General features: G+C 58.1%; 2 protein-coding genes across 2 annotated transcripts in view; both read right to left on the reverse strand.

The window, feature by feature from the left end:
* On the reverse strand, nt 1-7,286 carry LOC144734246 (uncharacterized). Its single transcript, XM_078616370.1, has one exon. The coding sequence runs from the start codon at nt 6,234-6,236 to the stop codon at nt 2,400-2,402; it is 3,837 nt and encodes a 1,278-aa protein (XP_078472496.1). The 5' UTR covers nt 6,237-7,286; the 3' UTR covers nt 1-2,399.
* The window catches only part of LOC144734249 (uncharacterized), a 25,050-nt gene continuing 18,303 nt past the window's right edge, over nt 7,286-14,032 (reverse strand). Inside the window, exons 4-7 of the mRNA XM_078616372.1 lie at nt 10,230-10,458; nt 8,948-9,008; nt 8,163-8,235; nt 7,286-7,571 (exon numbers count right to left, since the gene is read on the reverse strand). Coding sequence (XP_078472498.1) covers nt 7,288-7,571; nt 8,163-8,235; nt 8,948-9,008; nt 10,230-10,458 — 647 coding nt within the window. The 3' untranslated portion in view covers nt 7,286-7,287. The remainder of the gene's footprint in view (nt 7,572-8,162; nt 8,236-8,947; nt 9,009-10,229; nt 10,459-14,032) is intronic.

The following is a 14,032-nucleotide window of genomic DNA, read 5'->3' on the forward strand; positions in this document are numbered from 1 at the left end:
GGCTTTATGATTGAGTGCTTTATTTAATCCCGTGTGTGCGCGCGCGCGCGAGATATCCCACGAGCTCTTCGCTGGCGCTGTGTGTGGGTTAATTAGCCGTGAGGGGCGGGGGGGGTGCAAGGTACACGACAACACACCCCTGGCGGACTTTGGCAAAACCTCACAAAACATCCCCGCGGGGTCCAAACAGTAAAGGAGAAAAAAAAGCCATCGCGACCATCACCGCCGCCACCGCTTCCTCACTCCTGCCAAGATGTCATCGTCGTTTGTGCAGTTGAGAACGTGGCGGTTTCAGGTCACTCCCGTTGCTCGCGCCGTCGATGCGTCTTCCGACGACGAGCGCTCTTGAGAGCATCGTCGCAACCGTCATCTACATCGTCCAGTCTTTGGTCTTCTTTTCCCACTTCGTTTTTGACCTCCGGGTGCAATTCCAATGTCCGTCTCGGTGACCTGCCCTCCTGCATCCTCACCGAGATCGATTCCCAATTTCCCAGTTGCTTACCCTATACCGCCGCGAATCGAAATCGCACCATCGCTGTACACTATATACATTGGCCTTTGACAATTTTTTTTCAACTGCGCGTGGCAGCTCCCGTTAAGTGTTCACGTTTAGCATCGCTAAATAAAATAAAAAAGCGCGATTTGTAAAAAAAACAGGCTGAAACATCTTTATATATATAGAGGACTGCAGAGCTTTGGCAATTGTTGGCAGCGCCGGCTCACCCGCCTGACTGCTGCGAATGCCTTCCAGCTCGTCTGGTTTCTCAGCGAATGTGAGATGCGCTTTGTATCAACGCCGTGCGTGTTGGGGTGAGTCTTGGTTTCGATGGACGGTTGAGTGGGTGGATGAGTAATTGGGTGGGTGGGTGGTTGAGTGAGTGGGTGGCTGGTTGAGTGGATGGATGGTTGAGTGGATGGTCGAGTATTTCGATGGGTGGTTGAGTGGGTGGATGAGTAATTGGGTGGTTGAGTGAGTGGACGGCTGGTTGAGTGGGTGGGTGGTTGAGTGGATGGTTGGGTGGTTGAGTGGATGGATGGTTGAGCGGGTGGATGAGTAAATGGGTTGAGTGGGTGGATGAGTATTTGGGTTGGTGGTTGCATGGATGGATGGTTTAGTGGGTGGTTGGATGGACGGTGGAGGGAGTGCGTGCGTATTTGGGTAGGTGGTTGAGTCGATGGTTGACTGGGTAACTGGATGGATTGATGGACGGATGAGTGGGTGTGTGTGGTTGGAGGTCAGAGCGGGTCAGTTGTGATGATTGCTGCTAGAGAATCAAGTCTCGACACGCGCGATGGCTGTGCTGCTAGCGGTGATGCCAATACAAAGCGCTGCTCTGTGCGACTCGCATACACACAGGCACATGCGCTACATTGCACGCACAATGCCAGCCATAACAATACGATAAATGCATACAGGGTAATTCATTTATGGATGCCCCACTGATTTTGAACGATGACTCAACTTCACAGCAGATTGAATGTTGTGTAAGCGATGGGGCTCTGTGTCTTGCAGAAGGGGAGAGGCCTCGCAAGCCGTAAGAGGTTGTATTGAGATTGGCGGCAGACGTGCGGAGGCTCCGAAAAATGTAATGTTTTTTTCTTTCTCCTGTAACATTTCTCCGCTGCCTTTTGAGTGGGATGTCCATAGATGGATCATCCTGCATGCAACGAGCATACCATTGTGCAGAAGACGCGCAGATGTTTATGCAACGACGCACATACAAAGATCCCCCACGTAGCCTTTGAGAGGCTGTTGGGCCAAGTGCTGTTAGTGAGCGCCTATTAAGTCCGGCATGGCACACAAAGGGGGTGCAATGGCCAGCACCACGCCCGGCCGCCTCGTCTTCCCAGTGCTCATGCTTACACATCGCACCAGGTACTCATTTTGAGGCCCAGTCGATCTAGGGGAAGCCCAGGACCAGTTCAGATAATGGTCACTGGTTTTGGCCATGAGCGGGAATCGAACTCGGGTTACTGGGTCCATAATGCAGCACGCTAAGTGCTGTGTCACCGCTCACCACACCACCCGGTACATCACACCCACGCATGTACACTGACCTCGTCGGAGGTACAACATAACACACGCGCTACGCATATATACAGCACGTACTGAATCGGTGCACAGGGCTGGATACACGTGGAGATAGATGGAACAGAGAGCTAGAGATGGACATCGATTTCAGAGTTGACCAAACATCCCAATATAGGACCACAGAGCTTGGGCGACTGATGGCAGCTGGCTGCGGATTTCACGATTTCACGTGCGGCGTCGCCGATTCCGCCGCGGCCACTTCTGGTTTCCGCGATTTGCGCGAACGGCGACGACGCCTAAACAAAAAACGTCAGCATCGTTGCTTTCGCTTGTGACTGCTGCAGGGACAAGTGCACACGGCCGTCGCCTAAAGCTCCGTCTCCTTCACGACCCGAAATGCCTTGGGAGACGCCAACCCCACGGTCCTGTCTGTGGGCGAGGTCTTCTGCTTCTTGTTCTGCTGCTGCTGCTGCTGCTGCGGCTGCTGCTTCGGCCGCTGCTTTGACTCCTGCTGCTTCGGCCGCTGCTTTAACTGCTGCCGCTGATTTGACTGCTGCTGCTGCTTTGGCTGCTGCTGCTGCTGCTGCTTTGGCTGCTGCTGTTGCTTTGGCTGCTGCTTTGATTGTTGCTTCTTCTGCTGCTTTAATTGTAGCTTCTTCTGCTGCTTTGACTGCTGCTGCTGCTGCTGGGCCGGCGTTCCCCAGCATCCGTCGTCGCACACGTAGTACTCATCGGACATGGTCGTGTCCGTGTCGGTGAGGGCGCTGCTGCAGGAGAACACCTCCACCATCTCCTCGTCGTGGTCGTCGTCGTCGTCACCGCGGACCGTGTCGCGGCTCGCGGCGCTTCGCCTGCCCGGGCCGCGCGTGGCCCTCGGGCCTCCCCCGAGGAGCCGCGCGATGTCGCCCGGGTCCTCCCTGGGCCACAGCATGGTGTGGTCAAACACGTGCACCGTGCAGGGCTCCGTCTCGTCGTCCCCGCCGTCACCGCCGCCGTCGCCGCCACCTCCTCCTCCTCTCGCCTCGGGGTGGAAGACGTCGGCGCTGAGGTGCCGCATCCTGCGCAGCTGCTCGGCGGGCAGCACCAACGTCGGCGGCGGCTGTCGTTGCGGCGCCGGCGTCGGCGGCGGCAACGACTGCGGTTGCGACGACGGCGCCGCCGGCGGCGGGAACGAGTAGCCCGATTCGGCGTCGTGCAGAGGGCTCGGGGTGACGTCCCCGCACTCGGGGCACGAGCGGGGCCTCGCGCCGGCCGAGCCGGCGTGCAGCGACGCATGGAACGTCCTGGGGCCCGCCCGCCGCGCCTCGTCGGCGCCGCTCAGCCAATTCTCCTTGGCGCCGCCGGCTCCCGTGCCGCCACCGGCGCCGCCGCCGCCTTGGCAGCGCAGCAGCGACAGCCGCCGCTTGCGCTCGCCGTCGAGCGCGCGGCGCGACGCGACGATGAACTCGTAGACGTGCGGGCGGTAGCGGCTCGCGTACGCCGCCAGCGCCAGCCGCGTCGGCCTGCCGATGACGCCGCCGCCGTTGTTGTTGTCGTTGTTGTTGTTGTTGTTCCCATCGCTCCTCTTGGCGTCGACCACCGCCTCCACGCTCTTGCCGCCCGCCGCGGGCCGCGACCCGCGGGTGAGGTCCACGGGCCTCACCCCGGCGATGCGCCACGGCGCCGCCACCCCCTCGGCCCAGTCCCCTTCCTCCCCGACACGCTTGGACCCCTTCCCGAGGGTTCCGAACAGCAGCTGGATCCCTCCGTTGCCGCCGCCGCCGCTGCTACCGTTGTTGTTTTTGTTGAGGTTCTCCTGGGCTCTTTTGTCGTTGTTGTTGTTGTCGCTGCTGCTGTTGTTGCTGTTTACAGCCCCAGGAGGTTGTTGCACTGAGCAGTTGTTGGTGTTGGCGCTGCGCTCTGAGAAGGGGGTTCGTCTCGTTGGGGCCTTGACCCCTGTCGTCACAGGGGTCGTCGTGGGTTCTTCCTCGGAGGGCGGCGGCGGCTGCAGCTGCTGCTCTTGCTGCTGCTGCTGCTGTTTCTGCTGTGCCTGCAGCTGATCCTGCTGCTGTTCTTTCTGCTGCTGCTGTTTCTGCTGTGCCTGCAGCTGATCCTGCTGCTGCTCTTTCTGCTGCTGCTGTTTCTGCTGTGCCTGCAGCTGATCCTGCTGCTGCTCTTTCTGCTGCTGCTGCTGCTGTTTCTGCTGTGCCTGCAGCTGATCCTGCTGCTGCTCTTTCTGCTGCTGCTGCTGTTTCTGCTGTGCCTGCAGCTGATCCTGCTGCTGCTCTTTCTGCTGCTGCTGCTGCTGTTTCTGCTGTGCCTGCAGCTGATCCTGCTGCTGCTCTTTCTGCTGCTGTTGCGACTGCTGAAGATCTTGCGGTTCTTTCTCCCGCTGCTGTTGCTGGTGCTGTGGCTGTTCCTGCAGAGACTCCTGCTGATCCTGATGTTGCTCTTTCTTCTTCTGCTGCTGCTGCTGCCCTGTCTGATCCTGCTGCTGCAGAAGATGCTGCCCTTTCTCCTGCTGCCCTATCTCCTGCTGCCCTTTCTCCTGCTGCTCTTTTGCCTGCTGTCCTTTCGCCTGCTGCTGTTTCTCCTCCTGCCCTTTCACCTGCTGCCCTTTCACCTGCTGCCCTTTCTCCTGCTGCCCTTTCTCCTGCTGCCCTTTCTCCTGCTGCCCTTTCTCCTGCTGCCCTTTCTCCTGCTGCCCTATCACCTGCTGCCCTTTCACCTTCTGCCCTTTCACCTGCTGCCCTATCACCTGCTGCCTTTTCTCCTGCTGCCTTTTCTCCTGCTGCCCTATCACCTGCTGCCCTTTCTCCTGCTGCCCTTTCTCCTGCTGCCCTTTCTCCTGCTTCCCTTTCTCCTGCTGCCCCATCTCCTGCTGCTCTTTCACCTGCTGCCCTTTCACCTGCTGCCCTTTCTCCTGCTGCCCTTTCTCCTGCTGCCCTTTCTCCCGCTGCCCTTTCTCCCACTGCTCTTTCTGATGATGGCGATACTGCTGCCACGACTCCCGTTTAAACTTGCGGCTCCTGCTCTCCGTGAGCTCCGGGCCGGGTCTTTCCACGCGTCCATCGCCGAGCGCGACTCCCGATCCCTCCGGTTCCTCGGCCGGCCGTTTGTTCCCTCCGGCCTGCCGCGCGTCCAGCGGGGTCTCCCCACCGGACCCCCTCCCCGCGGGAACCTCGCTGATCCCCATTCGCCTCGCCGACGCCGCCCTCTGCGCCAGGCGCGGTGCACGCACGGCGCTCGGCAACGAGTGCGGCATCGCCGCCGCCGCCGTCGCCGTCGCGGCGTCGATCCCCTCCCGCTTCTCGGCCTCCTCCTCCTCCTCTATCCCCTCGATCCCCACCACCGGCGTCCCCTCAGGCCCCCCTGGCGAGAAGACGGAGAGTGCCCCCCGCGGCCGGGGGAACTCGTGGGGGCGGGCGCCGGGGTTCCGCCGGCCCGGGCGGCGTGCGCAGCGCCACTCGGCCTCCGCGCTCCCCGCGCTCCCCGTTGCGTCGACGCCGCTGCCTTCGGGGACTTCCTCCGCGAAGCTTCTCGTCCTCTTGTTCCTGCCGGCGCTCTGCTGGCCAGACTCTTCTCCTCCCCCTCCTTCTACTCCCTCCCCTCCTGCTCCCCTTACTCCCTCTCCTCCTTGTCCAACTCCTCCATCTCCTCCTCCTCCCTCCCCTCCTGCTCCTCCTCTTCCTTCCACCGCTTCTCCCTCTCCTCCTCGAGCCCCACCTCCAGTCTCTCCAGCGCCGGCAGCCACCGCCGGCACTCTGCCGCGCCAGCCCTGGCTGCCGCGACCCACGGCCGGGCTCGGCACGGCGTCAGCCCTCGCGTCCGGCGCCTTCAGTTTACTCTCCCTGACCCTCGACCCCGGCGTCTGGTTCCTGACCGGCGTGGGCCGCTCACCGGTCAGCGTGGCGAGACGCTCGCTGCCCGGTGCAGGCCGGTCACTGGCTGGAGTGGACTGGCCACTGACTGACACTGGTAGGTCTCTGGCTGGAGTGGGCCGGTCGCTCATCGGTCCGGGCCGGTCTCTGGCCAGAGGGGACTGGTGGCTGGTAGGGATGAACCGGTCTTCGCTTGGGGTCAGACGGTCATTGCCTGGCGGTGACCGGTTGCTGCCCGGTGAGAGGCGGTCGTTACTGGGAACTGGCCGGTCACTGGCTGGAGCGGACTGATTACCGACTGACACTGGTAGGTCACTGGCTGGAGTGGGCCGGTCGCTCACCATTCCGGGCCGATCTCTGGCCAGAGGGGACCGCTGGCTGGTAGGGATGAAGCGGTCTTCGCTTGGGGTCAGACGCTCATTGCCCGGCGGTGATCGGTTGCTGCCCGGTGAGAGGCGGTCGTTACTGGGAACTTGCCGGTCACTGGTGGCAGAGGCAGGCCGGTCACTGGCTGAGGAAGTCCGCTGGCTGGTGGGGATGAAGCGGTCTTCGCTTGGGGTCAGACGCTCATTGCCCGGCGGTGATCGGTTGCTGCCCGGTGAGAGGCGGTCGTTACCGGGAACTGGCCGGTCACTGGTGGCAGAGGCAGGCCGGTCACTGGCTGAGGAAGTCCGCTGGCTGGTGGGGATGAAGCGGTCTCTTGCCGGGACTGCCCGGTCACGGCCGGTTAGCTGGTCACTGGCCGACGAGTTCCTGTGGCTGGACGGGATGAAGCGGTCTCTTCCAGGAGCGACTCGGGCACTGCCTGGCGCCGACCCGTTGCTGTCCGGCGAGAGCCGGTCGCTTGCGGGGACTGGCCGCTCACCGGCGGGAGCGGTGCGGTGGCTCGTGGGGATGAAACGGTTCTGTGCGGCGGAGCGGTCGCCGCTCGGCGAGAGCCGGTCGCTTCGCGGAGCGGTCCGGTCGGTGCCGGAGGCCGAGCGGTCAACCCGGGGGACCGGCGCTTCCCTTTTCGGAGAGACCAGTTGGCCGGTGGAGATGGACCGGTCTCTGCCCGGTGCGATCAGGTCGCCGCCCACCGCCCCCGTCCGGCGCGCGTCCCCGGCGCCGGCGCCGTCGCCGTCGTCCTCCAGCAGCCGGTCCAGGCTGACGGTGGAGAAGGAGAAGGTGCCGTCGGCTCCGAGCCGCGGCCGGTGGGCGCCGGTCACATCGCCACGAAAGCGCGCGTGGCTCTTCTGCTGGGCGGGCAGCGAGGAGAAGGTGGAGGAGGTGGCGGAGGAGGAGGAGGACTGTCCCTCGTATCCGGTGGTCAGGCCGGCCTGGCCGGCGTCTCGTGACTGGCCCTCCTCGAGACCCTTGCGCAGGGAGAGGACCTGGAACGGCGTCACTCCTCCGCTACTGCCGAAGGACAGGCTCCGGATTCGACTCCCCGCGCCGATGGAGTCGGACCGTGGCGGCGGGGTTTCCGACGCCGTCGTCGTCGATGCTCTGCCGGCGACGTCCTCGGAGGAGATGGAACTCGTCGGTGGCGAGGTCGGGGGGGGGCGGCACCCGCGGAGGGGGGCTGGTGCCGGTGAGGATGTCCGAGGGGATCCGCGAGGTCCGGGGGATCCGGGGGGAGGGGGCGGAGCGACGTTCGGCCTCGTGAGCTCGGGAGAGGTGAGCGGCCGGGGTGGGGCCTGGGGGGACACGGGGGGGGGGAGGCACGTGACTCGTGAGCGGGTGGCAGTACAGCAAGTGGGTTCGTGAACTTTGAAATCCCAATCTCTTGCAAGGATGGCAGCTTTAGACTTTTCAGAAGGAGATTCGAAATTGTATCCCTCCCTGTGTGTGGAGTGGCGGCTGGCTCTATGTTTGCTGGCTCTAAATCGGTTTGTGGAGATTTCGCAATCCTATGATGGACACAACGTGAACGTCATTCGGAAAGGAGTAGGCCAGTGTCCTTAACCGCAAGGCCTCGCGGGCCACTGGCGGCCCCTGATGGCCTTTAGCGCGGCCCCTGACATGCGGCCCGCCGACAACACACAAAGACCCCCCCATCGTCATCATCGTCGTGCTGCTGTCAAACCCCCAATGGTTTCAAATGCGTGGCGGCAACCTCACGCACACTGATGATGTCGTATCGGCGAAAGTGCCCCCCTCTGAAAATCAGTGAAGGACACTGGAGTAGGCCATTGTGTATTAACCAGGGCGACGGCCGGGTTCGAACCGTGGACCTCTTGCGACAATCCGGCAAACGCGCCGCTAATCGGTGTGTCCACGGAACGCACCGCTGTTGAGCGAGCGGAGGGCCGATCCTCCCTCTTGCGAGTTTGACCTCTCAAGGAGTCTCCTCGGCTCCACCTGAGGTCAGAAAAGTCACAACGTCCATCGCGGTCATCGTGGTGATCGCCGTCCAACACCACCGTCGCAGTTATCGTTCAACAACGTCGACCACCCCAAGCATCGTCAACCATCGTCACCCAACGTCATCACCATCATCATCACGATCATCAACCATCACCCAACACCGTCATCGCCATCAACCATTATTATCCAACATCATAATCGGCCAACGTCATCAACCATCAATCAGCCAGCATTATCCATCCCCCATCATCATCATCAGTGCTCGTCAACCATCACCCAACATCACGATCACTTTCATCAACCATCGTCCAACATCGTCACCGGACATCACCGCCGCTCAACGTCGCCGACCATCACCATTTGCCCATTAACCACCCATCACGTCGGGTGGTGGAGGGCATAGCGACACAAATTCGATCGGGTCGTAATGTGGCCCGAATTTAAAAAAATAAATCGTGAATCGAATCTCCACCTTAATTGTCATGCGCTGACGTCATATAGGCAGCGCCATCTCCGTTTGTGCAAATTGCATCGCTCGCAACCGACCAAGGAACCACACAAGACGAGCTGGAAACGCAGCAGCAGCAGCCTGGTGGCGATGAGCCACCGGCGCTACCAAGCTCTGCGGTCCTCGATTATATTTACGGTGTTTCAGCTTTATTGATGACGGGCGTTTATACGCTGAACCGGAGGCGATGGGTCTCACCTTGGGCGAGGGCATGAGCACCTGCAGCGTGGATGTGAACTTGGCGTGCGTGTAAGATGTCCTGGAGGGAGAAGAGGGAAGTTTGTAATTAATGATCACGCCGGCCCACCAATCGCGAGGGTCTCTCTCAACACTCTCCAAGGTTCTCCGCCGGACTTGTAGCTTGAACAAAATAAGAACAGGGTTTTACCCTTTCTGGCAATAAAAACAGGAGGTGTTAAGATCTTCAAACACCAAACAAAAACTTTTGCGAAGAATCATGTCTGCATTATCCACACGTAATTGTGGTGAACATGCAAAAAAAAACATGCTCTGATAATATATGGTCTTTGAAACTGATTGGTCTACACCAGAGACAAAAAGGTCCCATTTAGTAGCTTGCGTTTAACGCTGCATCCATTGCTGCTGCTGCTGCTGCTGCTGACGATGTTGATGAACTTCTGCGTGTGGCTGATGTTGATGTAGAGCAACAGCAATAATTTTACACTGACGTGGTTAATGGGCCAGATAATTGCATCAGGAGTAGTGGAGTGGTGTGCAACGCTGCTCCAATGATGCCTCCTCTCCTCCTTCAGAGTTGTAACCCGGACTGTGAGTCATTATATCATGGTCTGTCCTGGTTGACCGCAGTCACACACTGGAGAGTTTTTGATGATGATGATGATGATGCTGTAGGCCAAGGGCGGGGAACCTTTTTTCTGCCAAGGGCCATTTGGGTATGTATAACATCATTCGCGGGCCATACTAAATTATCAACTTAAAAATTAGCCTGTTATATTTGGTCAAACATTTAATTAACTCACCCCTAATGTGATGGCTGGAGCTGCTTCTCTTTGGCGAGGCGTGTGATGTTAGCTGCTATTGATGATGTTGCTACTCGCAGCTGCTTTTCCAGGTTTGCTCCGAGATTTATTGAATTTCGAGTCCCGCCTGCGGTTGCCTTGGCAGGGCCAGACCCAAATGATTTCGCGGGCCTCATACGGCCCGCGGGCAGGACGTTCCCCACCCCTGCTATAGATGCTGCTGATGCGGATAGCACTGATGATAATGATTGTGATCATGTTGCTGATGGTAATGCTTCTGTGCTGTTGCTGATATTTCTGCCACTGCCGATGGTGCTGCTGATGATGATAATAATGCTTCTGCTGCTATCAAAGATGAGAATGATGCTACTGCTGATGACGATCATTCTGATGTTGCTGTTGCTGCTCCTGCTGCGATGCCAATGACGCTGCCTGATGCCGACGACGCCGCCGCCGATTACGCGCGTGACATGACTCACACGCTGGTGGAGCTGCTGCTGAAGACGTGGGTGGACTTCTCCACCACCTCCACCTCCTCCATGTCCACCTCGTCCGTGTACCCGCACCCGCCGCCTCGCTCGTGGCCCCCGCCTCGCCTCTCTCCGCCGAACAGCGAGAGTTGGAGGCTCACGGTCGGAGCTCGGAGGCTCCGGAATTTGCTCTCGCACACGGACACCATCCGCCCCAGGGCGTCTGCCAGGGGAGACGCTGCGCACCGGGAGGAGGTGGGAGGAAAGCGGAGGACACGGAGATGAGCTCACGGGGGGTGACGTACGAGCCCCACTCCACTCTGGGGGTGCAGGCGATCGTTTCCGTGGAGCTGTCGCACCCTGTCAGTCTACAGCTCCCCGACGGTTAAAACTAAGCCGAGGGGGACAGGCAGGGCCCATCCCCTAGGGGTACGGTGGACTGCCCCGTGCCCCGCACTTTGGGGGGGGGGGGGTGCCCACACCGTGGGGTTTGCCCTGGGCCCCGCACCCCCACCCCCCCAACTCCTATAAACGGCCCTGGGGACATGGCATGGGGTGGATTAGTTTATCTGTGTGGAGGAGCTGTAACCGAGGGGACAGGATCTCTATCCATATATCTATAAGAACCCAATAATACTGTGTGGCCCTTAAATGGAACAAATATTACATGATAATCGACGTTTCGGGCAATGGTCCTTCGTCATGGCATGCACGTGTGTGTGTTGTTGCCGCAGCATCACCAAGTGGTTTGTTTACATTAGTGGATGACTTTCGTCCCTTCGATTAGCACGTTTGGCTACGTATGGCGTGAAAGAAGATCTACATACGCACGTACACGCCTCTGTCTACACGCTCTGGCTTTGCGGTGCTGTCAGCAGGGAACGGGAGTGCAGCGGTTAGCGTGCCGCGCTACGAACACAGTGACCCGAGTTCGATTCACGCTCGCGGCCACTAACACCAGTGACGATTATTATCTGAACCGGTCCTGGGCCTCGGCTGGGTTGACTCGGCCTCAAATGAGCGCCCGGTGCGGTGTGCAGTAAACATCGCCACGAGGGAGACAAAGGCGGCCGGGCGTGGTGCTGGCCACCCAACCCCCGCGTGTGCCGTTGCTGGTCTTCGTATAGTGGTGGTTCTTCGCTAATTTTCAGAGGGGGGGGGGGGGGCTGGGGGGCACTTTCGCCAATAAGGCATCGTCAGTGTGAGTGAGATTGCTGCCACTCACATTTGAAACCATTGGGGGTTTCAATCTTGACTTAAAGCTTTCGTGACTTAAAGCTTTCGCCCCTGGTGGCCTTCAGTGCTGCCTCTGCCGTGCAGCCCCCGACAACACACACAGAGTGACATCATCATCATCATCGTGCTGCTGTCAAACCCCCAATGCTTTTTTTTCTTTGGGTCTTTCGCAACGCAAGCAATCGTCATCAGCCGATTGCTTGCGTTGCGATTGAAACGTCGTGATATTTGTATTTCTATCTACGTGTGTCTAACAACTGCCACTGCTACGACTACTCACTGCAGTGGAATAGCAAGGTTTGTCACGTAGACAAAATGTGCCAGTTACACCATTGGAACCTCATTTGCCAGTAAAAAATATGATAATTGCTTTTTTACCCTTCCATCTGGCAACAAAACTGACACCTTTTTTAACAAGGAGTCATGTTTGCATAGACCACAATACCTGCAGTCATAATGCAAACAAAAACATAACTCTGATAATGTGCACTGTCCTTGAAGTTGATTGGTCCACACCCGAGACAGCTTTCTATAGAGCCTAGTCTCACATGGGTTGGACCAGATGACGCCTTTTGGCATTATGACCGCAGGTATTGTGGTCTATGCAAACATGACTCCTTGTAAAAAAAGGTGTCAGTTTTGTTGCCAGATGGAAGGGTAAAAATACAATTATCATGTGCCAGTTAGTTGCTACTTCTGCACACCGGTGTGTGGGAGGAGTGAACCCACAACGTTTACAATTCGAGCACAGTGACCTTCAGCTGGTGATTACACAGCAACCAGCTTCATCAGGCCCCCGACAACACACACACAGAGTGACATCAGTGTCAATCTTAAATCGGGGGTCCACTGCAAAGACACTTTTACTTTCACCCGGAACACGTTTTTGTTATGGATAATATTGGTCGCAGAAGCCTACTACCGTTACAGCCACTATTTCTACTACCAACTACTACTACGGCTACTGCCACTTTCTACTACCAACTACTACTACCGCTACTACCATTACTACTACTGCTACTACTACTGCTGCTACTACTTTAGACTACCAACTACTACTACTACTGCTGCTACTACTTTCTACTACCAACTACTGCTACCACTTTATACTACCAACTACTACTACTGCTGCTAGTACTTTATATTACCAACTACTACTACTGCCGCTACTACTACCAACTATTACTCACAACTACTACAACCAACTACTACTACCGCTACTACCGCTTCGAACACTACTACTACCGCTAGTACTACCACTACTACTGCTACTACCGCTTCGACCGCTAGTACTACCGCTACTACTACCACGTGTCCAACTACTGCAGTCGAGAGTCTCATGGCGCCGTGATCCCAGAGAAACTCGGTCCCAGCGAGGTGACACCAGAGACGGCGGGGCCCCCACACGTGGGGTGGAGGTCGCAGGGGTGGGGGGGGAAGGCGTGGCCTCAGGGCTGACAGGTGAGACGCCTATTGCGTACCTGGAGGTGTTGGTAGCAAAGCCGTGTGTGTGTGTGTCTGTGTGTGTGTTTGTATTTGCGGGGAGCGGTAGTGTAGCGGTTAGCGCGCTGCGCTATGAACCTGGTGACCCGGGTTCGATTCCCGCTCACTGCCAACATCAGTGACGATTATCTGAACCGTTCCTGGGCCTCCCCTAGGTAGACTCAGCCTTAAATGAGTACCTGGTGCGGTGTGTAAACATCGCCACTGGGGAGACAAAGGCGGTCGGGCGTGGTGCTAGCCACCCACCCCCTCGTGTACCGTTCCGGCCTTCATAAGTGCTCGCTAACAGCACTTGCCCCTACAGTCTGTTAAGGCTATACGGGGGATCTTTGTCTTTGTATTTGCGAGGAGCGGTTGTGTGGCGGTTAGCACGCTGTGCTATGAACTTGGTGACCCGAGTTCGACTCCCGCCCACGGCCAACACCAGTCACGATTTTCTGAACCGGTCCTAGGTCGACTCAGCCTCAAATGAGTACCTGGTGCGGTGCGTAAAAAAAACATCGCCACTAGGGAGACAAAGGCGGCCGGGCGTGGTGCTGGCCGCCCACGCCCTCGTGTGTCGTTCCGGCCTTCATAGGTCCAAGTTAACTGCACTTGCCCCAACAGTCTTAAAGGCTATACGGCAGATCTTTGTCTTGGATGTGTTAATCTATGTGTGTCTATTTGTATATACTGTATATATTGACGTGGCGCAGTACGGGGCACAGGTGGTGCATCTACCAGTTTTTTTCTAAGTCAGTCAACCCATGGCACCTGGGTCTGTCCCGTGACTTGTCGGCGAGCCGTCAACACCACGACATCGTGGCGAATGGCGGTTGATGTCTTTGTCTGTTTCTATACGTATCTTTGTGTCTCTGTGCGTGTTTAGTTGTGTTTTCCGCGCCCGCTTACACACAAGGCTGGCCGGGCGTGGTGTTGGCCACCCACCCCAACGTGTGCCGTGCCGGCCTTCATAGGTGCTCGCTAACAGCACTTGCCCCAACAGTCTGTTCAGGCTATAAGGGGGATCTTTGTCTTTTGTGTGCATGTATGTGTGTTTTTGATAGGTGCTCATAAACACCACCTGCCCCAAC

The sequence above is a fragment of the Lampetra planeri genome, chromosome 50 (assembly GCF_965212315.1).
Source record: "Lampetra planeri chromosome 50, kcLamPlan1.2.h2, whole genome shotgun sequence".
NCBI classification, from domain to species: Eukaryota; Metazoa; Chordata; class Hyperoartia; order Petromyzontiformes; family Petromyzontidae; genus Lampetra; species Lampetra planeri.

Coding starts and splice junctions, on each gene's coding strand:
- LOC144734246 (XM_078616370.1), bottom strand. CDS start 6,236: ATGGTGAGCGACCGGCCCACTCCAGCCAGTGACCTACCAGTGTCAGTC.